The sequence below is a fragment of the Neltuma alba genome, unplaced genomic scaffold (genome assembly GCF_004799145.2).
Source record: "Neltuma alba isolate B1F8T4 unplaced genomic scaffold, ASM479914v2 tig00011128_pilon, whole genome shotgun sequence".
Taxonomy (NCBI): domain Eukaryota; kingdom Viridiplantae; phylum Streptophyta; class Magnoliopsida; order Fabales; family Fabaceae; genus Neltuma; species Neltuma alba.
In genome coordinates, this window is record NW_021635864.1 from 497,652 (window position 1) to 521,757 (window position 24,106).

The window sequence follows — 24,106 nt, forward strand, 5'->3', positions numbered from 1 at the left end:
TTATATACTCCTCCCATCTTTATTATAAAACCTTTAACCACTTTACGGCATAAAAAATATTTTTAAAATTAGTATTACATTTTCTCTCATATTTAATAACTCTGAATAGAAATAACATTGAAAATACATAATTAACACCCATCAAGCGGCTTGAACCATCTATTATTGGCAGAGGGTGTCTTATAATAAGGGCAGGGGGGAAGATTCTTTATTTTTTTATTTTCCAGAAAAATTTAAATATTGATTTTAATTTAATATCTTTCAAAACATAGATCTCTAAATTTGGCTGTGCATAAAAAGACTCGTTGAAGGAAAGGGGTGTGATTGTTGGGAACCATTCAAGGCGACACGAATGATAGAGAAGGACGAGTTGAGAATAAGTGCGTCATGGCCTGCCTCTGCCTCCGGGCTTATTGGCTTCGGTTTTACTAATTTAGCTTACCTTTCATTTTCCATCTGTTAATAAATGTGGTCTTCCTTCTCTACCTGCCTCCTTCATTCTTCTTCACTCACAGTCTTTTCCTTTCATTCATTGCTGCCTTTCTCGTTTCAAACTCTGTGAAGTCTGAACAGGCCCTATGACGTCGTTGAAACTTGCAAGTCCAAACGCAGAATCTGCCATCACCTTTGCTCCTATTGGCCCCCGTCTCATGCCCAAGCTTTCTGCGCTCTGCATGTCGCAGAGTAACATTGATAAGTAAAAATTAAAAATACTGAGAGGGTCCATTTTAAATTCGGATCTGTGAACTGAATCCCGTTCGCAACATTTGTTCCCTCTTTCACTGTTGAAGCATCTGCAGTCATTTTCTTTCTTCTCCCCTTGGGCGTTGTGCTCAGCACTTGGTGGAACCCCGTTTCGGATATATAGCTGTTCACACAGAAGCGTACCTTTCATGGCGTCGACGAGTGCTTGGTAATTTCAAAGCTTGCCCTCGCATTGATTGTTTCGCCCATTCTTAGTTCTTAGCTCCCTCACATCCGTGTTCTTCTCTGCACCACCTTTTGTCTTCTTCTCTTTCTCTGACCTCCCTCGTTGTCTCTTTGCATTGATAAAACCTTCGCTCTCTTTCTTCTTTCCTCTCCTTATCAACTCTGGTGCGTTTTTCATTTATTTAAATTCAAATTTTCCCAAATGTATGGACGATTTCTGAATTGTGGCTCTCTGTTAGATAGGGATTTTGTATGGAATGGTCTAAGCTAGGATACTTTCGAATCTCCGCTTTCCGGTGTTCTATTGACTGTTGAAGATCTTAACTGAGAGGTAAAAGGGAGCTTTGTGGCATTTTGGCATTTCTTTTGAATAACGTAGAAAGTTATCGCTGTCTAGTCAGTTCAATGTGATGATCATTTTGCTGTTGCTGTTCAATGAAGGTGAAAATTCCTCGTGAAGGGGTGCATTGAGAAGTGGTTTTGTTGCATCGTTTGTGAGGGAAAGATCCAAACTCCGATTCTTTTCCAAGATGCTGTGTGCTTGTTCCGGGGAGCAATTCAAATTCGAAGAGCCGCCACAGTCGCCGGAGTCCCTTGCTACAAGAGATTTCTCGGCCAGTGGGCTCTCTTCGAGGACTGGTGATTGGGAATCTAAATTTGATGACACCCAAGTAGATGAAGCTGAATCTACTCTTAAAGAAGCTCTCTCCTTGAACTACGAGGTAGAGATGTATTTCTTTCTTTGTAAGTTTAATTGACCACAATGAAAATGGTGCAAGGAATCATTCTGCATACAGTAGACTGATATTTGATTCTTCTTTTTGGATGAATTACAGGAAGCTAGGGCTTTGTTGGGGAGGCTTGAATTTCAAAGAGGGAATTTCGATGCTGCCCTTCAAGTGTTTCAGGGGATTGACATTAAGGGTTTGACTCCAAGGATGATTAGGGCCATTTCTGAGAGAACCAAGCAAAGAAAACCACGTTCTAAGGCCGATCGCGTGCTTCCCTCTATAATGTCAATGCATTCAGTAAGCCTGCTTCTTGAGGCTATTCTTCTTAAAGCTAAATCATTGGAGGCACTCGGACGCTACACTGGTATATTACTATCTTATTGCTTCTTTTATACATTTTGGAACCCTCTTGTGAGTTGTTCAATTATGATGTGTTATCAAAAATATCCAAAATGTTGTTTGTGGGTGCCGCGGCGTTGAAAATTTCGTCCTCAGATGAAGTAGCTTTAGCATTAATAATGTCAACAACTGCAATTTCCGTGTATTTGTACACTCAGGGGTGCCAATTGTAATGACTCTGACATTTTCTCTACCAGAGGCCGCAAAGGAATGCAAAGTAATTCTGGACACGGTTGATTCTGCACTACCAGCTGGAATGCCTCAAGGTTTTGGCGTAGATTGTAAACTGCAAGGGATGTTCCACCGAGCATTAGAGTTGCTTCCAGTACTTTGGACCAATGCAGGGTTACTAGATGAAGCTATCACTGCATATCGGCGGGCTCTGATCAAGCCATGGAATTTGGAGCCACAAAGGCTGGCCGCCATGCAGAAAGATTTAGCTGTCACGCTCCTCTATGGTGGTGTTGAAATGAGCCTTCCATCTCATTTGCATGTGTGGGGTGTAACAACGCCGAAGACTAACATTGAAGAAGCTGTACTGTTGTTACTAATACTCATGAGAAAGATAGCACTTCAGGAAATCGAATGGGATTCTGACCTATTAGATCATCTTGCATTTGCACTTTCAACTGTTGGGATGTTTGAGTCATTGGCAGATCATGTTGAGCAGATCCTTCCAGGTGTTTATAGTCGTGCTGAGAGGTGGTACTTTCTTGCCCTTTGTTATAGTGCTGCAGGACAGAATGAAACAGCATTGAACCTTCTAATGAAAGTTTGTGGTAGTTCCGAAGCAAAGCATATACCCCATTTTCCTTCCTTTTTATTAGGAGCAAAACTGTGTTCCCAAGATCCCAACCATGCCCATGAAGGCATTAAATTATCACGGAAAGTGATTGATCTAGCCAAGCATCAATGTGAACACTTTCAGGGTCAAGGTCACAAATTTCTTGGTGTTTGCTATGGGGCTGCAGCTAGAATTTCTCTACTGGATTCTGAAAGAGTTATATGTCAAAGAGAGTCTTTGAATTCCTTAAACCAAGCTGCTGTAATTGGAAATTGGGACCCTGAAGTGATATTCAGCCTTGGATTGGAAAATGCAGTTCAAAGAAATCTAGCGGCAGCTTATGAGAACGCCGTGATGTACTCAGATATGATTGTTGGTAGCTCAGGAAAAGGTTGGCAACTATTAGCACTCATTGTATCTGCACAGCACCGGTTTAAGGATGCTGAGACTGTAGTTGATTTTGCTTTAGATGAATCTGGAAGGACAGATCAGTTACAACTTTTAAGATTGAAAGCTGTGCTTCAAATTGCTCGGCAGCAACCTAAGCAAGCAATAGAGACCTACAAAATCTTGCTAGCTCTGATTCAAGCACGAAAAGATTTTTGGCTTGAATATAAGAACATCGATCCAGCAAACACGCTGAGACATGAGGTATGTGCTCTAAACTAATACTTAAGGTGATTGTAAATAATTAACACTTGTCTGGGGGAAGATGCTAAAAAATAAAAAGCTCGTTGTCACCTGTAGCTTTCTTAGCTCTGCAAAAAAATTTCTTGCTTATTTTTACTCTTCCATGTGCAGGATTTAACAGAAAAAAAATTGGAAATGGAAGCCTGGCAGGATTTGGCAACCATTTATGCCGATCTAGGCGCCTTACTTGATGCAAAAACTTGTGTAGACAAAGCCCAGCTTATAGAACTCTTCTCTCCCAGAAGTTGGCATATTACAGGCATGAAACCTGTCTGTTCAAGTATTTATTTAATCATTGTTATGTTTATGAACATGATAAGTTTATCCATTAACGAGACACTAAAATTCCACGGATACGGCACAATTGCAGGGAAATTGTTTGAAGCTAAATCATTATACAAGGAGGCCATTGTTTCTTTCACAATTGCGCTGTCGATAGAACCAGATTATGTTCCCAGCATCATTTCAACTGCAGAATTGTTGTTGAAAGCTGGTATGCAATCACTTCCAATCGCAAGAAGCTTTTTGATGAACGCTCTGCGTTTGGAGCCCACAAACCATGATGCGTGGTTCAACCTTGGACTCGTTTCGAAAATGGAAGGTTCATTGCAGCAAGCAGCAGATTTCTTCCAAGCTGCATATGAGCTAAAGCTTTCAGCTCCAGTTGAAAGATTTGTGGGGGTAATTGAGACTTCGAGATGAGAGAACACTCAAGGGAAAGCAAGTTTCATCAACAGCATAATAGATATTTGTTCAATATGTATAGCAATTCTAGCTACTCATCTGTAGATCTACTTCACGCTACTTCTAGCCTTCAGTCAAATGTCTCACACGTTACAGTTGAATGGATACAGGAAGACATTACTTTATACATTTATAGAGTAAATTTTGCTTCAATCAGTATCTTGTCAAACAATGAATTTAGTTTTAACTCTTTATTATAATAGCTTGATTGTTGCCATTTCGATATGGTTACATTTCTACACCATGAAAGGAACTTGCTCGAACTTTCTCTACTGTTTTGAAATGCCCATTCATGGCGTCGAGTAAATCCAGCTCAGATAGCCTAGTTTCAGCGAAGGTCCACATGGTCCTCCAGGACACCATCACTGTTATTCTAAACTCATTGTGGATTTGCTTGCAACATGGATTGAACTAGATTTTAAGCCTATTACTCTAACTTGCGCTTCTGGCATAACTAAATCGCATTATCTAACTTTTGCTTCTCTGGCAGATTAGTGTGTATCCCTTAGAAGATCAGAAGATGAATTTGAATAATGCATTTAATCATCGAATTGTTGATCCGTCAGATGCCTCCTCTCGTTTTCCAGTTGTTTTTATCCGCTTGAGAGAAAGATGTGAATGGTGTAATAGATATGCTCACGCTAAAAGAGATGAGTTAACATCAATATACTTCAAAAGGAATCCAGTTCCCGACAACGATTTAATTTAAATACAAACCAACCGAATTTACAGTCAGTAAACAGAGTGGTCCAGTTCCTGTTTTATCAACAAAGATAGAAAATGTCTGACTATATCCTGAAAGCTAACCCTCGTTTCCTTTACACCATGAATTCATCACAATCAGAGTATTTCTTGGACTCACACAACAAAGATTTGATGGATGATGCAGTTACGTTAAAGACCGTTTGTTCAGCTTTGGAAGAAGGGAATCCGGCTGCATGGAGAATATGACTGGACCTATGAGTAGTACTGCAAAGCAGAAAAAGAACCGATCACAACGAGGGAATGACACTAATCAGAGAAATAAGGTTCAGCATGTCACAGGCATTATGCCCTTAGGAGCGACTTTAGGCTAATAACTAGAAAAAAGCAGTAAGCTCATCCAATCCAATTAGGTAATCTTTGATTCAGAAGGTCAGACAGCTTGGCTTTAGTCAAAGTAGTTTTCTTTTCAACAAGGTAGGTTTTAAGTCCAAAAGGAGGGGAAAAGCAAGGTAGGCTTGATCCAGGAGTAAAATGAAGGGAAAAAAATAAATTAGACAATTAACATGCACACAATTAGCCAAATCTCGACCAAAGCTACTGACTCTATCTTTTAATCATATATTCATAACGTGTAGGAAAGATTATGGACTTGGTCATTATTCTTCTTCTTTTTTCAAAGCATGTATGCCTGATACAAAATTGATTTGGCCCTTAAAACTGCTATTAGAGCTTGGTTGAACCAGTGAAAATGGTTTTTGGCCAAATAAAACAGTGAAATCAGCTGCATTGTTGTAACGCCGAGCTTTCTTTATGTATATACACAACAAAAAGTCAAACACGTTTGACTTCTTATTATTGGGAAAAAGAAAGTTTGTCTTCCACAAAGGCCTTAAACCTGGGCTCCAGATATTTTGGCCAAATTTACGGCAGAAGAACCACCAAACCAACCTCAGCATTCAACAGATTGGTTTGCTAGATTTCTTTGACCTTGTCAAATTGATTTGGTACAAAAATAGTTTACAAGTTCGATTGGAAATATCCAGTCCATGCATACATGTAAAAACAATAACATGAGAAAATTTAATGGTGATGAATGTAGCTTGGATCATCAACTGAGGATGGAATCATTAAAATATTAATGCCGATTGTCTCAATGAATTCTTCCATTGGAAAAACTTGAGTTCCTTTTATCAGAACTGAACTAACTGAACAAACATGTACAACCAAACAACAGGCCACATAAATTTGATCAGATTGATTATTCACCTCACCTTACAAGGAATTTGACATTGTGACAGACAATTCCTGAACCTCAACCCATCTGCCACTGCATCCACAATTGACAAACCGTATTACAAGTTCTAAACCATTTAAGATTGTTAGTCAAGATGCACAAAGAACAAAGTAGCACATTAAAGATCAATATTTTGAAAAACAAGAGTCGTGTAAAAATATTCATAATTAACATGGATCGAGTCCATTTTGATTTATACAAGGACACTAGCAGATTTAACAAACAGCAAAAATCAATACTCGCCAAAAAACCAAAAAAGTTATCTTGAATCATTATACCTTTAGAACTGGCTCGCCTTTGTTGGTGTTTGCAGATTGCTTTGCCATTGCCTGTTGCTGTGCACGTGCAGCTCGTCCTGCCGCTGAATTATCAAATTGTTCTTGCCTGCAGTTACAATCAGAACATATAAGTTAGGCCAACATTAACTGTAGTCCTATTCTGTCATCACCGTCGCATGAGGAGGTCCAAGCATCTGTTGTGTTTCGTTTTGGGGCTTCACCTATTCATAGCAAGTCTCTGTTTTATGCTTCATCTACTAATTACAGTGGACTTCCATCGAATGCTCATTTACAAGCATGTTAAAAATGTGAAGGATGTCTCATACATGTCTTTTCCTGTTATCCTATCAATTTAGGTTAAGGATGAATCCGTCAAGATTCACAAACCTCATGCATAGTTATTACTCCGATAGATTAATTTTCGAATGTCTGATGATCAAAGATTCCAATATTCAATGCCGGTATTCCATCAAAACCCAAATTGGCGAAATATTTTCACGAATTCATCAATTTTGACACTTAAATTGTAAAAAGAAAATGAATTCACAGTAAAAAGGGGAGGGAGGAGGGATTGCCTTCTCTGGGCGGCTGCGGCGGCGTTAGCGCGAGCTTCTTCAGAGGCCAATCTCTCCTCTTCTTTGGTCATTCGCTTGTCGCCTCCGCCGAAGCAACCAAAGCACAGCCCCATCTTGCCGTCTATCAGACCGTCCCTGACTGTTTTTCTGTTCAATCTACTTTCTCGATTCCTCTGATTATCCTTTCTTTCTTCACCTTCTCGGGTTTGACTTCCTTCGTATTGTGGATATTCTCATGTTCCTTTTTCTGATATTATAATCAGGCTCTCGTGTATAAAACGCGTGCTTTCCTCCTATTTATGATTTATCCATTGCGCCTGCCATTCCCAGCATTTGTTGGAAGGTTCGTTTCTTTAATTTGATTTTCGGTTTCAGATGAGATAAAAGCTGAACACTTTCGGTCAAAAAAAAAGCTGAACACTACGTGTATTTTGTCCAATTAATGGGGCCCCACACACGGTGTCTTTATTTCAGAAATAAAATGCATTATTTTCTGGCCATCAAAAGGCAATATATGAAATTAAAAAATGAGTTGCAGTAAATAAAAATAGTGTTTTTTTCCCAGCACAATATATACAGGGAAATCCCAAAAAAAAAAACTGTTAAAATAAAAAATTGCACACAAGCACCCGTGTATAAAAATTGTTGTCAAAACTCATACTAATATTATCATATATTTCAATTTATAATTTTTTTATTTTAGGAGTCTTTTTTTGCCATTTTTCCACATATATAACTAGTGGAGTATACCATTTATCTTAGCTTTTTTTTTGTTGACATTTTCGCATGGACTAACGGTTTTCCAAATAAGTCAAGATGTTTTTTATTTGGTTAAAGTATACATTTAGTTTTTTAACTTTATGTAAGGTTTTACTTTAATCCCTTAACTTTAAAAAGTATCCTTTTAGTTTTTTTACCTCCATAATTGTTGGTCTTAAATGATATTTTTTATAACAATTATGATTGTTTTGAATATTAAACTTAATATGCTAGTATTTAGTAATGTTTTATCAGCATTGAAAAACTCAATATCATTATTTTTTATTAACAGTTTTAAGGTTAGAGAGCTAAAAATTTACTTTCAAAGTTAATGGACCAATTGAAAAAGAAATTATAAAGGAAATTGAAAAAGCACAGCGACAATTCATCTGGGGGGAACAAGAAGGAAATCGAGATGGCATGCCTTATCTTGGGACAAGTTATGTCAACCCAAAGAACATAGGGGAGTGGGAGTAAAATCATTACAGGTAATGAACGATGCCTTCCTCTTAAAGTTACTATGGAAATTCAAAAGTTAACCTACAGCACTATGAACACAAGTTTTGAAAGCAAAATACTGCAGAGAACAAGAAAGGGGGAAAAGAAATGTTAGTTAAGCGCACTGATTCACACCTCTAGAAAGAACTATGCAAGCGTAAAGGAGTTGTTTGAAGAACATGCCTTCATAGAGGTCAGAAATGGGGAATTAACTCGAGTATGGACGGATCATTGGATCAGAGGAGCAGGCAGATTAATCACACATGCGCTGGATACTCAAAACATAGATCTCTCTCTTTGTTTGAAGGACTTAGTGAGAGAGGATGGTACATGGGATATCGCTACCTTGGAACAGGTACTGCCGGAACAAATAAGGGATAAACTGGGAAAGGCACCGAGACTGAGAGACCAAGGGATGGATATGCTAGCTTGGAGCCCATATACAAGAGGAGAATTCACAATAGCGAGCACCTACAGAGCACTAACTAGGTTACCTGAACAAAGAAACAACATGTTTTGGAGAAAGGTTTGAAAACTTCAAGTTCCAAAAAGAATCAAAGTTTTTCTCTAGAGAGCATTTCATAACAAACTCCCCACACAAGAAATAACAAGCAAATGGGATGGCGGACAAGGAATTTGTAAAAGCTGTCGTCAGGCAAAGGAGGACCTTATTCATGCTATGAGGGATTGTCCAACAGCTTCAATAATATGAAAGAAACTCATACCTGAATAAAAAAGGAACTCTTTTTTCAAAGGTAATTGGGAAAAGTGGATCCAGAAAAATGTTCTTCAAAAGGGATACAAGCTAGAAGAGGACTAATGGCCTGAAGTTTCCGCTACCTGTTGCTGGTTCATATGGTATTGGAGGAACTGCAAAGCACATGATGACGCCTTTAACCAACCTTGGAGAGCTAATGCAATTATTAAACAATACATCAGAAATTATGCTGGGAGGCAGGAAGAATAGGGAGATAATAATCAACAAGTGGAAATTAGAAGGATTAAATGGTTACCCCCAAAAAAAGATTGGTGCAAGCTTAATACTGATGGAAGCATTAACCATAAAGGGGAAGCAGGATGCGGAGGAGTCATAAGGGGAGATTGTGGAGAGTGGTTGTGTGGTTTTACAGTGAAACTGGAGAAATGTGACATTAGACAGGCTGAAGCTTGGGGGATTATTGAAGGGCTACTGTTATGCAGGCAAATGGGTTTTGAGAAGATAGAAGTAGAGTGCAATGCAGATCAGATAATCCAAGAAATCAAGCAGGAGTCTAGAATTAAGGGTAGTTACCTGATCTCTAGAAAACTAAAGGATCTTCTTAAGTTGCAATGGCAGGTTGAATTTAATCACGTCTTCAGGGAGGGAAATCAGGTCGCTGATAAGCTTGCAACGATGAGTAATGAGATGAACGCAAGACACCTTACTTGGGCAACCCCACCTGGCTGGATTGAAGAACTCATCAAGATGGATGCTTCTGGCTTTGAAACCCCGAGAAGAATAGTTGTCATAATGGTTGGGCTTGGCCCCTTTCTTTCACCAAAAAAAAAAGTTAATGCATCAAAATGAAACATTGTGTAAAGTTAAATATCTAAAAGTATACTTTAGTCTTTTTATTTTTAAATGCTATGACTTATCCTAAATTTTATTTTGTACTACTTCTGATCCTTAATATAAGATTTCATTCGACTTTTATTTTGACTCTAATTATAAGACCCCAATCCACTTTGTCTCTCATATTTATACATTTTTTTTCAAAATAGTCCCTCTAATAATGATAGTTCTAGGTAATAAACTTGATTAATAAGGATATTTTAGGAAGGACAACACCTATTTATTACAAATAACTAACTTAATTTATTTTTTTAATCTTTTCAAAATAATCAACTAGCTTTTAGTAGTAATAGTTTTTTAGACATCACAGTGGATGAAAGAAGTCACAATATTTTTTTATCTGAATAAATCACTATCTGCAACTCGTGAATATGGTGACGTATCACAAAATTTAGGCGGGGGATGCGAAAGAATGATTTTAAAAACGTACATTTATTGAAGAGATTACTTAAAGTGTAACTATTTATTATGTAAAATATAAATTTAAAACATTCTTTTTATTTATTTATTATTATAAACGGGGCTATTTTTGTTTTTTTTTTGTTTCACTTCCTCCTCTGTTCTTGCTAAGCGCATCTCATATACTTGACAATTGCCATCAGAATTGAAGGATGAAGAATCATACCTCTCGCGGGTGGCTTGGGTGAACCAGGGAAAAAACTTTGACAACTGAAAAAGCTCAGCGACGTCGAACTCTTGTCTAACGCTCCCTCCAATTCTTAATATTATTTTGTACTCTCAACATAAAATTTGAGTGGATTAAAAAAATTATTGAATTAGTTATTTGTAATAGTTACATATTGTCTTCTCTAAAATATTCTTACTAATTATGTGTTAGCTAAAATTACCATTTAATTGAACCTTTAACATATACAACTACTATAATGACTATTTTAAAAAAAAATAGATAAATATAAAAAACAAAGTAGATTGAGATTTTATATTTAAAACCAAATTAAAAGTTAAACTAACTCTTATATTAAGGACTGGAGATAGTGTAAAAGTTAGTTGACTAATTTGAGTGAATTAAAAAAATAAATTAAGTTAATTATTTGTACAAATAACCAAATATTGTCTTTCTTAAAATACTCTTGCTAATCAAGTGTATTAGCTAGAACTATCATTTGATAAAATATTTAACATATACAACTATTATAAGGACTATCTTAGAAAAAATGAATCTATATGAGAAATAAAAGAGATCTTATGTCTATGATTAAAATGAAAATTAAACTAGTTTTTGTATTAAAAGTTAACTCAATTCGATTTGCTTAGTCGCTTTGGTCCAATTTTTCGAACAATAATAATATAATGGAGGGCTAACTGGAGGGACTAATGTTATAAAGCTGGCTCACGATTTGCCCCCCAGAATTCGTCTGAGGCTTTGGCTTCTTTTTCTTTCTTTCTTTGCTTTTCTATTTTTGTCTTCGCGGGATATGGCAGCACATCTGTTGATTGCAGATGATGCAGACCTACGGAGAGGACGTTCCCTGTAGGTATGTGTGTTTGGTGGGGGTATGGGGGTTTCTGCTTCTGGGTGCCGGGGTGATTTTTGTGGCCACAAAACCAACTTCTCGTCTACTAAAATATCTGTATTTAGTACCTTAATTGTCTTAAATAGAATTATTTTTATTGAAAATATTTAGAGTAGCAAAAGAAAAAAAAGCAGTAAATCGCATATTTCAAATGCTTGTTTGGTTCGATGCATTACAACAGGATTCTTATAATTCTAATTTCTAATGTAATGTCCCCTTCTAAGTATTTAGTTGGCATATTTAGGTTGTAAAAGCGATTACTTAATTCATCAAGATTCTACACTACTAAAAATAAAAAATAGGAATTATAATATATGGAAATATGTGAAAAGACCTTATTTGCCCTTGGCTTCCCTGTCATCTCCCTCCACCCTCACCATTCCCAAAGACCTTTCCTCCCCCAATGGGCACCTTTATCATTCCTTCCTCCTCCATTGTTCTTGTTTGTTCTTCATTCTTGTTCCTCATTCCCCTATTTCTTCCTAAATTTCTACCTAAGTTCTTGCTCTTGTTCTTTGTTCCTGTTTGTTCTTCATTCATTCATTCATCTTCCATCATTCGTTCATTTGAGCTTTTAAGGATTCAATGTAATAAGATTCCGTATTTCGAATAGAATGAATTCATGGCGTCCTCACATAGGACTCATCTCTTGAATTAGAAATAGTTATCATATTTCAAAAAGTCATTTGATTACAATATCTATATTGAACTCCTTGTCTTGGGTGGGTGATTCCATAAATAAAATGATGTGGAAGTTACTAGATATAAATCTCTAGAACTTTCTTTACTAAAGAAGAAACTTTTTTCCCTGATTTTCAGTGCATTCTAGTTGAAGATGTGGAGAGGAGAAGGGAGGATGAGGAAGGACTAACAGGGGACAACAGTACTAGGAATTTTATTTGTGTGTGAAGACATTTTTATCCATTTGGTTTTATTCGCATCTAATTAAATATAAACAGCAGTAAATTTAATTTTACCACTTTTAATGTTGTACCAAACAACTTCATTGTAATAGTCATTCCATTACATTACATTTCCTATGATTACATTTCATTACATTCCCACCGATTTTACAAACCAAATGGGCTACAAGTTTTTTTCCCTTGATTCTGCATATGTTTAGAATATCTCAATTTTGAATAAAATTTTTATACATTATTTTGCTTAAATTAAACCCTTATAATTTTATCGGTTATAGGCATCCATCTTTGAGTTAAAAACCTTTAACACTGCTGATTTCAATCTATAGAAGTTTATGGAATTTACGGAATTTTCATCATTTTATTTAAGACCATTTTGAGAAATATATAAAGACATGTGGATTAATTTTTTTGTAATTATTTGGTAAGTGAGGTCTTTGTGTAAATTTTAATTTTAATCAGGCTGGCAAATTTTTTTAAAATTTTAATTAGGTGTTAGTTAAGCCTGGATTTTATGCTTTTCGTTGGAGGCCAGAATTGTTCGACAATCCAGCATGGCCGCTTGCTCTCACAGAACAACTATATACAATTAATTTTTCTTTGATGATTACCATAAGATCAGCCTTAATATCCTAGCAAAAATTTACACCCACAACATGTCACGACTTGTATTCACAAAAAAAAAGAGACCATGGGATTGTACAAGAATTTTGTTTTTTTGTTTTTTAAAAGGGATGAATCTCAGATCACCTTCACCAGCTTTTCCGATGGCCGTGCCTTCCCGGAGATTTTGCTCTCTGTGTCGGCGATCCCAACCCATTACCCTCCTTCTTCTTCTCATTCATGCCTTTCACATACTCTTTCTTCTTCGCTGACTTTCTCGATTTCGAGCTTTCCTTCAATGCCGGCAGGCTCGGCACAATATACCACACAATACAGGTGCACAGAGTCGCCGCCGATCGCCCAAACACAATCAAGAACACTAAAATCAATATCATCACTATTGGCAGATACTCCGACGGTCGTCTCCACATGTTCCAAGGAACCCTCGTCTTCTCCGCCTTTCTGTGATCAGATTCCGCATTGGAACGCCTTCTAGAATATTCTTCCACACCAGAAGATTCAATGGCGGCCTTGTTATTATCGACTGGCTCCGAAATTACAGGCGCAGCTGGTCTTACTTTCAGCTCTTCGCTCTTGTGCTTCCGTGGGTCCTTGTTCTTCGATTTGACCACCACAGGGACGAAGTCATCTGTTTCGGTGTAGACGAAGCGAACGAAAGAGATATCGTGAGGGTTTGTCTGCGAGTAAATCTTCTGCCTCTTCTCGTCCAGATCAGCTAGGAGTGCAGAAAATTTATCCCGCCCAATCGTCGAGTAAGGATTATTGTTCTTGCCTGACTTGCTATGGCTTTTGCAATTTTTAGATTTTGGCGAGGCGGAAAAATCAGAGCTCTTACGACAAGCTTCATCTTCTTCCTCGTGATGAAAAGCACCACACTGAATGTTCTGAGCATAAGGGAAATTCTGGGTATTTGATATTTTTGGGAATTTGATAAGTGGTGGATTGAATTGAAACAGAGGATGAAAGCGGAAAGAGTGTATATATATTGAACTATTGAAGAGGTGTGAAGGGGAGACTGAATCAAACCAGAAGAGGGGATGTATGACAATTCAAAAGGCTTAAAATTAAAAAAATGTGGAAGAGGAAGCTTGTGACGTGGTGAAAATGGTTTATCTTTGACTTCTTAGCATGTTTTATTTGTTACTATTTCGAAGAAATTGAGTTGGGGATTACAAAATAAACATGTTGCTGTTGCTTGGGGAGAAAGATGGGCATCGGTGCACATCTTTTTATAATAACACCACAAGGATTTTTTTAAAAAATATATTTACATTATGAAATAATTTTATATTAAATACAGATGTTACAGTGTAGCGTATGCATTGGATGCAGTGATTTTCACAATGACGCTATAAGAATGAAATAAAAAATAGGAGTAAGGTAGATTCCGTGTTTTAAAATTTTTTTTAGGTATATTTAACATTATATTCAGTACCCTAAAAGATTTATCAGGTGTGTGTATTACCTGAGGTATTTTTTTTGTTTTGGTATTGGATACACAAAAAACTATTTTTGGATGCTAGACATATTTGAAAAAATATTTTAGAGTGCTAAATATACAAAAAAAAACTTCAAAGTACTGGATGCATTTTAAAAAAATATTTCAGAACGCTAGACATACTACAAAATATTTCAACACCCGAAAAAATACTTCGAATGCATAGTAAGCCTAGAATATATTTGCAATCTTTTAATTTTTAACTTCATTTTATTCTATCCAAATTGATCGGCTTGATTATTTGATAGTCACTATCAGTATTAAGTTTTATGTTTTTTTTATTTCAATTTAATTGCTTAATTTCATTTGGAATTTCAACTTTACAGCAAAGGAAGTTTTTTTAAACAAAAATAATGTAGATAAATTTACTAAAGAGAAATTAAAAAAAGAATGACTTCTGCTGTAGTTTATCGAAATTATTAGCCGGCAGATGAATGAATGTGTTCGAGAAGGTCACCGGCTGAAATTAAACGCCACAAGGGTGGTTGGGCAGCCAAACAAATATGGGAAATATTTTTTGTTTTAGTAATAATAAATAATAACGGCCCAACATCTATCCATTCACTGATGTAACTGTCAATTTATTATGTCTCAAAGTCTGAATTCTTATCAATTTGTTTTCTGAAACAAACTTTTTGTAAAGTTCATAGTGTGTATAGTCGTATTTATCTCTTGGAAAATTCATTTTATCAAATGTCCAGAGTTTCTTAATTATTTTTATAGGACCTTATTACTCCTCCGGTCCTTATTATAAGACCCCATTTGACTTTTTATTTGGTCCTAATTATAAGACCCCAATCCATTTTGTCTCTTATATTTATGTATTTTTTTCAAGATAATCCTTCTAATAATGATAGTTTTAACCAATATATTTAATTAGCAAGGATATTTTAGGAATGACAACACTTATTTATTATAAATAACCAACTTAACTTACTTCCTTAATCTCTTCAAATAAGTCAATTGGGTCTTATAATTAGGACCGGAGGAGTAGTATTTTGTGATAACCAGCTGCTCCGGTTGAAAATACAAGCTACTTTTACTACATAGAGTATCAATTATGTGAATGTGATCTACATTTTTAAATATCGCATGATGAGCATAATTAACATCTGATTATTTACATAAATGCAACATTATAGCATACACGTAATACGTTGTTCTCATATTTTTCGGTTTTTAATTATTTAAAATATATGCTTGCCGCCAATGCTGAGGTCTGACTGAGATTCCCACAAGATCATGGTCGATGCCATCATTGATGTCATCATGTTCGTAACTATATGTTTCTAAATTTAAGTGTTTGTTTTGTAATGTGCATTTAAATATAATCCAACAAAAAATGTGCACCTTCGCTCCTAAATATAATACTCATTTTATAATGTAATTATTACACTACAAAATATGTTTTATATTTAGAACCAGATATCAAAAGTTATTTTTAGCTTATACTACCTCTGATTCTTAATATAAGATCTTGTTTGATTTTTATTTTGATTCTAAATATAAGATCCTAATTCACTTTGTCTTTCATATTTATGCATTTTTTTCAAGATAGTCCTTCTAATAATGATAGTTTTAGCCAATATATTTGATTAACAAGATAATTTTAAGAAAGACAATACTTATTTATCATAAATAATTAACTTAACTTATTTTTTAATTTTTTTAAATTAGTTAACTAATATTTATAATTACAACCGGAAGTAGTAATATTTTCTTGAGAGCAAAAATAAGATTTATTTTTAAATTAGTAATATTTTTAATAGTTTCTACTTATTTATTTTGAACAAAATCTAATACTTCTTCTCGTCTAATTTGAGTAGATTGAAAAAATTAATTAAACTAATTATTTATAATAAATAGATGTGTTTTTTTTTAAAATATCCTTACTAATAATCAAGTGTATTAGCTAAAATTATTATTGTTAGATGACTACTGTAAAAGTAAATAAATATGAGAGACAAAATGAATTAAGATCTTATATTTATTATCAAAATAAAATTTAAATGAGCTTTTATATTAAAAACCAGAAGTAGTACATAGAGAATTGATGGCATTTTGGGCTAAATGTGCCTGAACCTGAAGTAAATGGCTTGCTATGAATTTTAACTTTTTCATCTTGATGCATTAACTTATTTATCCGTCAAAAGGTTTAAATACAATAATATGTAGTAATAAAGCACGTTTACTTTTTCCTTTTTTGCAAGTATGCCTGTAAGGTAAATTTTCACGAGTCAACGTCGGACTTTTTCAAGCGCATCCATGCACTGAATTCTACTGAGTAACACAAAAAATGGAAGGCGCAATGGTAAACAGATCCTTCCTTACAATATAGAAGCTTTGACCAGAACTCAAATTGCCTTTATCTTGTACTATTATATACATGATATAACGTTCTGAAATGGTCTTCGCTTATTTTAATAATACCTTGTAAAAAGATCCAATGCCTCTTAGGAATTGGTAAGACTTCGATTATAGTATTTTCAAAGCTCTGCAGCTTCTTATAAAAATAAAAACCGTGTTCCCTCGAGATTATTTTACCTTCTCAGAAATTATAGAAGTCTACTTGAAATAGTCAGAATATGAAATTATGGAACTCCTGGGTTTGTCATTTAGTCCCTCTGACCTTGTGAAAACAGGGCAACGATTGAACAATTTGTTTATTGTCCCTTCTTTTTGAGCGGGTCATTATTGGTTTGGAGACGAAGCTATCAGGATATAATTTCCTTGGGTGCCAAGGAGCCTTGACTCGAGATTTGCTGCCCATATTATTAAAAACTCAAGTAAGCCTCTTACGGTCAAAACAACAGTGCGGTCCTTAAAGTCAACCTCATAATTTTTTTGGCCAAAAAGTCAACCTCATAATTTATGCTCTTCGGATTTCACATGTTCCTGCTGACGCTGACTTCTCCCAGAAATTTCTGCTGAAAGAACAAACTATGCTGATCTACAGGTCCCCAAAAAAAAAAAAAGGCCGATCCAGAGGGCGCTGCCAGACCCTGCCGCTGCATTTATTAGAGTCAGAGAATCCCACGGACTCATTAAAGCGAAAAAACTACAAAGAAAGCACAAGATTTCGGAAGCTAAGATACAAAAGATAATTAAAAAAAAAAGGGGGGGCGTTCCGAGAATCGAACTCGGGACCTCTCGCACCCAAAGCGAGAATCATACCACTAGACCAAACGCCCGATTTGCTAATGGAATTGTAATTATTAGACTCTAACCAAAACTGCAGTAATAATCAATTGATGAAATTTACAGCTACACGGAAGATTTACAGGGAGGGAGGTGCGTACTGCAAAGTGGGGCATTCATTGACTAAATGCGAGCTGTCATCATAATTGAAGGTTGATGGAAGAATACCGATTCACAGGCACAACCATCATTACAGGTTCGTGTGCAGACACTGTTCAGACACAGATCTCCATCATTTAATTTCGTTCATCTCAAAGTTCTTACGCTAATATTTTTGTGGAAAAAGTTATTTCACTCCATGACCTAACAAAAGCTGTCAAGTTTACACCATCTTCCAGCTCTAACACAGCATTCTTGTCCGTTAGAATCTGTAATTGCAAAGATGTCATTTTTACTCTGTCATAGTCTCTCAGGCTTAAATGGAACTTCCCCAATCCTTGTAACTGAAGAAAATATATATGGGTTAGGTGCTATAATCTGAAAAGTGAGACTTGAGAATGAGAGCAGGCCAGCTGGGTGTTAACTGATGAATAGCTGACAGTTGCCCATTTGGGGACATGGGACCTTCCAATCACAAAGTGTCTTTCCAAAGGAATACAGTTTGATTGAACCAAAATAATCTACTCGCTCTCGTTTATTACTACTCTCACTCGATACTTGTAATTTACAATTCAAATAAGAAATAACAATTAGTCAATTATAAAGCCAAAATGTTAGGGTCATGCGATGAAAAAAAAAAAAAAAGCAATGCTAGTTAGGCATGAACAATCGTAAAAGTGGCGATACTTCAGCAGGGAAAAGCTTTGCTTTTTTGTTTTGCCTGCTACGAGCTACGGTATATTCCTTGCAATTTACTCATTCATCCTCACAGTTAAGAGATAGTGAAAGGAAAAATACAATACCTAGGTGAAAACTGTAGTTAGGTGCATAAGATTTGGACACAATGATTGTCAATGACATAATATTTGTTAAGAGGTCTGCTTTTGGTCTCCGCAATTATCTGCTGGACACATTTGCCATTCTCTTTTTCTCATATCATCTTCATTGCTCTGTTGGAACAGAAACTCAAAACATTCGGAGAATCATCTGCTTGCTTCTACTGGGTAAGGGCGCGACTCAGAGAAAAGAAAAAGATAAGAAAGGATGGCATTTGCAGGAACAACCCAGAAGTGTATGGCTTGTGACAAAACAGTTTATTTGGTTGATAAACTAACAGCAGATAACCGAGTGTACCATAAAGCTTGCTTCCGATGCCACCACTGCAAAGGAACCCTCAAGGTCTCTATCTTTCCCTCTGATCTTATCCGAGACTTGATTATGTACTTCTCAGTTGCTGTTCTAGTTCCAGTTTCTAGGATTGGATCTGGTGTCTAAAGTTGATCCTCTGAATAAGAAGATAAATTCACTAGAGCGAGTTACATCAATTTTTGCACTTTAATTCAATTCTTTGGTGTTCTAGAATGAGGCCTTTTCATCCCGGAACACATCAAACGCCAGAACTTCCATCGGTTCCTTGTATCATCGTGTCTTCTATGTTTTCCGATCAGTTCTGGTTTGCATATAGAAGAAATTTGTGTCCCCAAAGCACACAAGGATTTGATGCTAAAGAATTCTAGATCAATCCATGGATTCAATGTGGAAAACAATTCTTCTAGTTTCATACCCGGAATTTTTTTCCCGAAATATTGGAAAATCTGAATATTGGTGTATTACACTTTCATTATCTAATTTTCACCCAGAGAAAAGGGAAATCCATATGTTCTTGTGGCTTGAATTGAAGTATATATTGATTTATTTATTTTTTTGATAACGATTTGTTTATTTTTTGAACTGGATGAATTTTAGCTTTTATCCAAACTCTGGAAAATTAAGGTAGATCTGATTCTTTGTCCCCTTGGATGCTCTGTTTTTCATTTTACACAGCAGAAACTCACGTGGTAACCTGATTTTCACCTTTTTAGTTGTATCACTGGATGATGAGCACATGATATTGGAATCAGTTTCTGTCATTTCCTAAGATGCTCTGGGAAAATTACTAGATGACAGTTTTTGTAAGTTTACCAACTGATCAATGTATTTTGCAGCTTAGCAACTACAATTCTTTTGAGGGAGTTCTTTATTGCAAGCCACACTTCGACCAAATTTTCAAAAGAACTGGCAGTCTTGAGAAAAGCTTCGAAGGTAACAAAGGGTCAAACGCTCCAATCATTAAGTTCAACTCATTTTTTAATCTTCTCACTAACTCAATCAACCCTACTTCATTTTGCCTGATTAGGAACACCAAAAATTGCAAAACCAGAAAAACAAATTGACACTGAGGTAAAAAAATCCTTAAATCTAAGGTTCTTGCAGCAAAGAACATTTTCAACTTTTTGGCATTCATCTAATTGTTGCGCTGTTAAACCAGAAACCTGCAGTAACCAAAGTCTCGAGTATGTTTGGTGGTACCAGAGATAAATGTACTGGTTGTCAGAAAACAGTCTACCCAACTGAGAAGGTAGTTGGCTCATTGAGCCCACAGCATCCAATGCCACACAATTGATTTGCTTTCCGTAATTTGAACCATTGATCATTGATGCAGAGGTTTAAACTACTACTCTTTCAACTATAGGTTACTGTAAATGGAACGCCTTACCACAAGAGCTGTTTCAAATGCTGCCATGGTGGGTGTGTTATAAGTCCGTCGAACTACATTGCGCACGAGGGTAAACTCTACTGCAAACACCACCATATCCAACTAATCAAGGAGAAGGGCAACTTAAGCCAGCTTGAAGGTGATCATGACAAGAGTGAAACAAATGACAAGATCAATGGGGAAGAAGTTGCTGCCTAGTGCCTAGACACGAGGTCGCTGACAAAACCAGAGGATATTTGCCTGATTTCAATTTCCTATATTCTCTGCCCCTTTTGCCTGCGTTTCTGGTTTTTACCATTTATTTGGAGTCCATCAAGCTTTTTCCCGCAACTGATATTGTATTCCTCTGTTTCCAGTTCATGTGTGTGGATGGATCTTCATAATTTGAATTTGCTTTTGGATTCTGTTGTGAGGTTGTTGATACCACAATGAGTTGTCAAGAGCATTTGATTCGATTAACGTGATTGAGACTAAGTACTTCAGCACTTGAAACACTCATTGATTTCTGTTTCTCGTATCATTCGTCTCCCCAGTTTACTTACTAAGTGACACCAAATTTCTTTTCCCTCAATAGAACATACACATAACCTTTTTTTTTTCTTTTCAAGTGATTGTAGACTGCAAATCATAAGCCCATTTTCCCCTTCTTTTTTGTGAAATAAGCCCATTTTCCTCTCGACAGAAGATGAGGAAAGACTAAATTTCAGTGATCGTGTTAAAGAACGATATAACAACTGCGATGCTCAACTTGTCAGATATAACATATTGGCATCTGAAGGAGGACTGCAGGTAATTAATGAAGTAAATTATAATGTCACATCCCTGTTAGATCCTCAGTGAAGAAATATACAATTTGGATAAAGCAGTGTCATTCACGTAGAAAGGCAGCAGTTATCTGAAACACTCTATCCTAATAGACGAAGGGGGAAAAAATAATGTGGCGCTAGACAACCAACCTCAGCTAAGGAAATTACCATGGTTGTCATCATCATAAAATTCACAGGGAATAAAACACTATCCCACGAGGTATGGTGGTAAGCAGATAAATGAATAATCTATGCTTAAAAACCGATGCAGAATAAGGAAACTAATCGGTAGAGAGATCTAAACACAGTCATCATAGGCAATACGCTTCAGGTCTACTATGAAATTGTCCCGAACGAAGCCAAATCCAAAAGTACCATTCTGGTACCGCCAAATCCTTCCTTCTGCACTCCTAGTATTTACTGTTCTAGCAAGGTCTGGAATAATCAACTCATAGCTTGAGCTTATGTGGAGAATTCCATTTACCACTTCATTTTCTGTCAAAGGGAAACAGTGGTGAATCTCACTGGCTGCTTCAAGTGGTCTGAGATGAATGCGAGTGTCATACAAATACTCCTCCTCAGGGGAGAAAGGTGATTCTACAAATGTAGCATTTGTTGTCCAGAAGACCGGGGAATGACTGGGAAATCGTCCAGTAAGATTCCCAACTTGCCGACAAGCAACACCCCCAATATCATCATACGCCACAAGATAAAAGGCTAAACTCCTGTCACCACCAATACCCTGCATATCGGTATCAAAGAGACCAATTTCAGTCGTCATACCGCAGGCATCATCAGTTTTCAAATCATCCACTTCACAAATGAAATGAAAAAAGAGATTGTACAGTAGACTTTTACTTAAAACCCTTCCTCAGTATAATGATATCATTTGCAGATTTTGTTTACATGAATTGGATAGTAGAGGTGCATATCCTCAGACATTTTAAACAGCATCACCAAGCGCATTCTAAATAGGAGGGACTCTGTACGCAGGCAATGAAAATCTAAAAAGGACCACCTGCACCGGATTTGTTCTTCGTGCATTTCCCCTCCTCTCTAAACTTATTCCAGGGTTGAAATGACAGAAGTGAACTACATGGGACGCAAATAAATATTCTCCATAAAAGGCTCGACCAGACAGTGATATCAAATGACAGATATCAGAGCAATATATCAGATCAACACGAAAGCTTAATGAGCATAGCAAGTTGAATGAGAAGTTCAGCACCTTCCATAGGCCTTGCAATGGGCGTGATGGAGTGGGTGCACAATTAACAATCTTCACGAAATGCTCAGGCTCCCATTTCCTTCTAGCCAGCCTTTCCTTCTCTCTCCTCCTTTGTTTCCTGGATTTATCACTACCTGGGCTCGTCCTGTTAGCAAAATGCTGATAAATGTCTGACATCAATCTGTCTGGTAAGCTTCCTGGTGATCCACTGTCGGCACCAACCACATCTTCTCCAACAGTGCAATAATCTGAACTCAAATTCGTGCTACTCGAACTTCTCCTGAATCCATGTTTCCTTTGGTCTGGACTACTGAAATGGGTAAGGTTTTGATTTTCCTCCACAACAAAGTGTGTTTTCCCCATAAAACTAACATTGACCGGAATCAGTTCATTATCAGGCATGTCGAATTGCCCAGAGATCTCAAAATTACCGGACATTTCAGTTTGCCCATCGGGATCGAGAAAATTCAGAACCTGTCCTTCCGACGATAGACTCATCCGCAAAAACGGTGACTTTAATATATCGTAGGTCCCAGTTTTCGACGGAGAAACTCTGGAACCGGCGAGGAACGATTGGCCCCACTCGAAGATAACCAACGACGGTGATGCAATAGCGATGCTTCCCGGTCCACTTCGACGCCAAAAGCCAATTAGATTTTCCCATTCGTTGAGGGTTTTGTACAGAAGGCGGTAGCTAATTTTCCCATTGCCCCATTTCGTGATCTGTGTCTTCGAACCCCACTTCCTGTCGCACAGGCTAAACCAGAGTTTGCTATCGTTGCTAAAGAGGGAGCCAAATCGCTTGGATGTGCAGGCAAAGGTGGCAATATCCGATGGTGTGAGGAAGGAGAGAATACAAAGCTGGACATCTTCAGGGAAATCGGTGAAGGAAATCGAACCTCCTTCGTTTTCCGTAAAATTTGGGTCTTCCAGATTCGCCATTTCTGTCCCGGCTACGTTAATTCTCCGCTGATCGCCCGGTTTCTTTCTACAGGCTGGAAATGGAAGATACAAGCTATGGAAAAAATGGGGAGCGAGTATGGCTTTCGTCGAGGGTTTTCTACCGCATCAAAATAGGTATTTCATAGATTCTGGTTGAAGAATAAGAGGAATTATTCCCAGATTCTCCCCATCTTCAGCCTGTAGCTGAAACTGACATGATTTTGTGTCGCGTGAGACTCCAGTTGAAGTCGTGCGGCCAAAACGGCAGAGGGAAACGTGACGTTTTCTAGTTTCGTGCCCCCATGTGATCACTTATCGTACGAACGACCAGAGGTTGACTCAGAAGCGGAAAGAGTTTTCAAAAATATTCCTCGATTCCATTTTTATTTCAGAGGTTGATTGCATTTGCATCAATAACTTCTCTTCCTGAACGAAGACCGGAAAGGCACCACATTTCTTGCGATTTACAGCTTAAATTTTTTTTTTTTTGCCAGAACAACTTTAATTATTTTTTAAACCATACAACCTCATTTATTTGATTAGCAATAATCATATACAGTACATAATTACACACTTCATTTAGTTTATTCAAATTTAATGTGATTTTTTCATTACATTGTTTATTAAATCAGAAAATATTTCTATCGATCAAAACACACACACATCACACACAGTATTTTTGTTAAAAAGCAATTACTGAATCACAATCTAACATAAGATA

General features: G+C 36.7%; 5 protein-coding genes, 1 long non-coding RNA gene and 1 other non-coding gene across 12 annotated transcripts; 2 read left to right on the forward strand and 5 right to left on the reverse strand.

Annotated features, from left to right (window-relative positions):
- Positions 1 to 452: 452 nt before the first annotated feature.
- Positions 453 to 4,541, forward strand: LOC114761615 (protein NPGR1). Of its 4 annotated transcripts, none has more exons than XM_028951029.1 (7): positions 453 to 1,095; positions 1,170 to 1,261; positions 1,372 to 1,652; positions 1,767 to 2,025; positions 2,258 to 3,495; positions 3,646 to 3,793; positions 3,905 to 4,541. In XM_028951029.1, exons 3-7 carry the CDS (start codon positions 1,461 to 1,463, stop codon positions 4,234 to 4,236), a joined length of 2,169 nt encoding a protein of 722 aa, XP_028806862.1. In that variant the 5' UTR covers positions 453 to 1,095; positions 1,170 to 1,261; positions 1,372 to 1,460; the 3' UTR covers positions 4,237 to 4,541. The 4 variants fall into 4 exon arrangements, with proteins under 4 accessions (XP_028806862.1, XP_028806863.1, XP_028806861.1 ...); XM_028951030.1 differs by having other exon boundaries at positions 1,174 to 1,261; XM_028951028.1 differs by having other exon boundaries at positions 453 to 913.
- Positions 1,692 to 20,924, forward strand: LOC114761619 (LIM domain-containing protein WLIM1-like). Its single transcript, XM_028951035.1, has 6 exons — positions 1,692 to 1,702; positions 18,895 to 19,052; positions 19,859 to 19,955; positions 20,050 to 20,093; positions 20,182 to 20,271; positions 20,386 to 20,924. The coding sequence occupies exons 2-6, from the start codon at positions 18,918 to 18,920 to the stop codon at positions 20,605 to 20,607; spliced, it is 588 nt and encodes a 195-aa protein (XP_028806868.1). The 5' UTR covers positions 1,692 to 1,702; positions 18,895 to 18,917; the 3' UTR covers positions 20,608 to 20,924.
- LOC114761621 (uncharacterized) lies at positions 4,912 to 7,443 on the reverse strand. Of its 2 annotated transcripts, none has more exons than XM_028951040.1 (4): positions 7,131 to 7,443; positions 6,556 to 6,661; positions 6,250 to 6,310; positions 4,912 to 5,247 (listed from the first exon to the last, which is right to left on the reverse strand). In XM_028951040.1, exons 1-3 carry the CDS (start codon positions 7,241 to 7,243, stop codon positions 6,296 to 6,298), a joined length of 234 nt encoding a protein of 77 aa, XP_028806873.1. In that variant the 5' UTR covers positions 7,244 to 7,443; the 3' UTR covers positions 4,912 to 5,247; positions 6,250 to 6,295. The 2 variants fall into 2 exon arrangements, with proteins under 2 accessions (XP_028806873.1, XP_028806872.1); XM_028951039.1 differs by having other exon boundaries at positions 6,255 to 6,310; positions 7,131 to 7,439.
- Positions 9,223 to 9,745, reverse strand: LOC114761623 (uncharacterized). Its single transcript, XR_003742177.1, has 2 exons — positions 9,679 to 9,745; positions 9,223 to 9,298 (listed from the first exon to the last, which is right to left on the reverse strand). It is a non-coding gene; the product is annotated as an uncharacterized LOC114761623 (long non-coding RNA).
- LOC114761639 (uncharacterized) lies at positions 13,187 to 18,163 on the reverse strand. Its single transcript, XM_028951052.1, has 2 exons — positions 18,083 to 18,163; positions 13,187 to 13,962 (listed from the first exon to the last, which is right to left on the reverse strand). Exons 1-2 carry the CDS (start codon positions 18,161 to 18,163, stop codon positions 13,207 to 13,209), a joined length of 837 nt encoding a protein of 278 aa, XP_028806885.1. The 3' UTR covers positions 13,187 to 13,206.
- On the reverse strand, positions 17,696 to 17,767 carry TRNAP-UGG (transfer RNA proline (anticodon UGG)). The gene has a single exon. It is a non-coding gene; the product is annotated as a tRNA-Pro (tRNA).
- Positions 20,925 to 21,189: 265 nt separating the features above from the next.
- On the reverse strand, positions 21,190 to 23,712 carry LOC114761618 (F-box protein At3g12350). Of its 2 annotated transcripts, none has more exons than XM_028951033.1 (2): positions 22,444 to 23,712; positions 21,190 to 21,957 (listed from the first exon to the last, which is right to left on the reverse strand). In XM_028951033.1, the coding sequence occupies exons 1-2, from the start codon at positions 23,383 to 23,385 to the stop codon at positions 21,514 to 21,516; spliced, it is 1,386 nt and encodes a 461-aa protein (XP_028806866.1). In that variant the 5' UTR covers positions 23,386 to 23,712; the 3' UTR covers positions 21,190 to 21,513. The 2 variants fall into 2 exon arrangements, with proteins under 2 accessions (XP_028806866.1, XP_028806867.1); XM_028951034.1 differs by having other exon boundaries at positions 22,309 to 23,712.
- Positions 23,713 to 24,106: the final 394 nt, after the last annotated feature.

What these genes read in the sequence shown, in the direction of transcription:
- LOC114761615 (XM_028951029.1), top strand. Translation starts at nt 1,461, where the DNA reads ATGCTGTGTGCTTGTTCCGGGGAGCAATTCAAATTCGAAGAGCCGCCA. An exon ending in CTCTCTCCTTGAACTACGAG is followed by an intron (nt 1,653 to 1,766) that starts GTAGAGATGTAT and finishes GATGAATTACAG; the next exon opens with GAAGCTAGGGCTTTGTTGGG. An exon ending in CAAACACGCTGAGACATGAG is followed by an intron (nt 3,496 to 3,645) that starts GTATGTGCTCTA and finishes TTCCATGTGCAG; the next exon opens with GATTTAACAGAAAAAAAATT.
- LOC114761621 (XM_028951040.1), bottom strand. Translation starts at nt 7,243, where the DNA reads ATGGGGCTGTGCTTTGGTTGCTTCGGCGGAGGCGACAAGCGAATGACC. An exon ending in GCCGCAGCCGCCCAGAGAAG is followed by an intron (nt 6,662 to 7,130) that starts GCAATCCCTCCT and finishes TTGTAACTGCAG; the next exon opens with GCAAGAACAATTTGATAATT.
- LOC114761639 (XM_028951052.1), bottom strand. Translation starts at nt 18,163, where the DNA reads ATGACATCTTTGCAATTACAGATTCTAACGGACAAGAATGCTGTGTTA. An exon ending in GTGTAAACTTGACAGCTTTT is followed by an intron (nt 13,963 to 18,082) that starts GTTAGGTCATGG and finishes CCTTATGCTCAG; the next exon opens with AACATTCAGTGTGGTGCTTT.
- LOC114761619 (XM_028951035.1), top strand. Translation starts at nt 18,918, where the DNA reads ATGGCATTTGCAGGAACAACCCAGAAGTGTATGGCTTGTGACAAAACA. An exon ending in TCTTGAGAAAAGCTTCGAAG is followed by an intron (nt 19,956 to 20,049) that starts GTAACAAAGGGT and finishes TTGCCTGATTAG; the next exon opens with GAACACCAAAAATTGCAAAA. An exon ending in CAGTCTACCCAACTGAGAAG is followed by an intron (nt 20,272 to 20,385) that starts GTAGTTGGCTCA and finishes TTTCAACTATAG; the next exon opens with GTTACTGTAAATGGAACGCC.
- LOC114761618 (XM_028951034.1), bottom strand. Translation starts at nt 23,385, where the DNA reads ATGGCGAATCTGGAAGACCCAAATTTTACGGAAAACGAAGGAGGTTCG. An exon ending in ATTTATTTGCGTCCCATGTA is followed by an intron (nt 21,958 to 22,308) that starts GTTCACTTCTGT and finishes ACCGATATGCAG; the next exon opens with GGTATTGGTGGTGACAGGAG.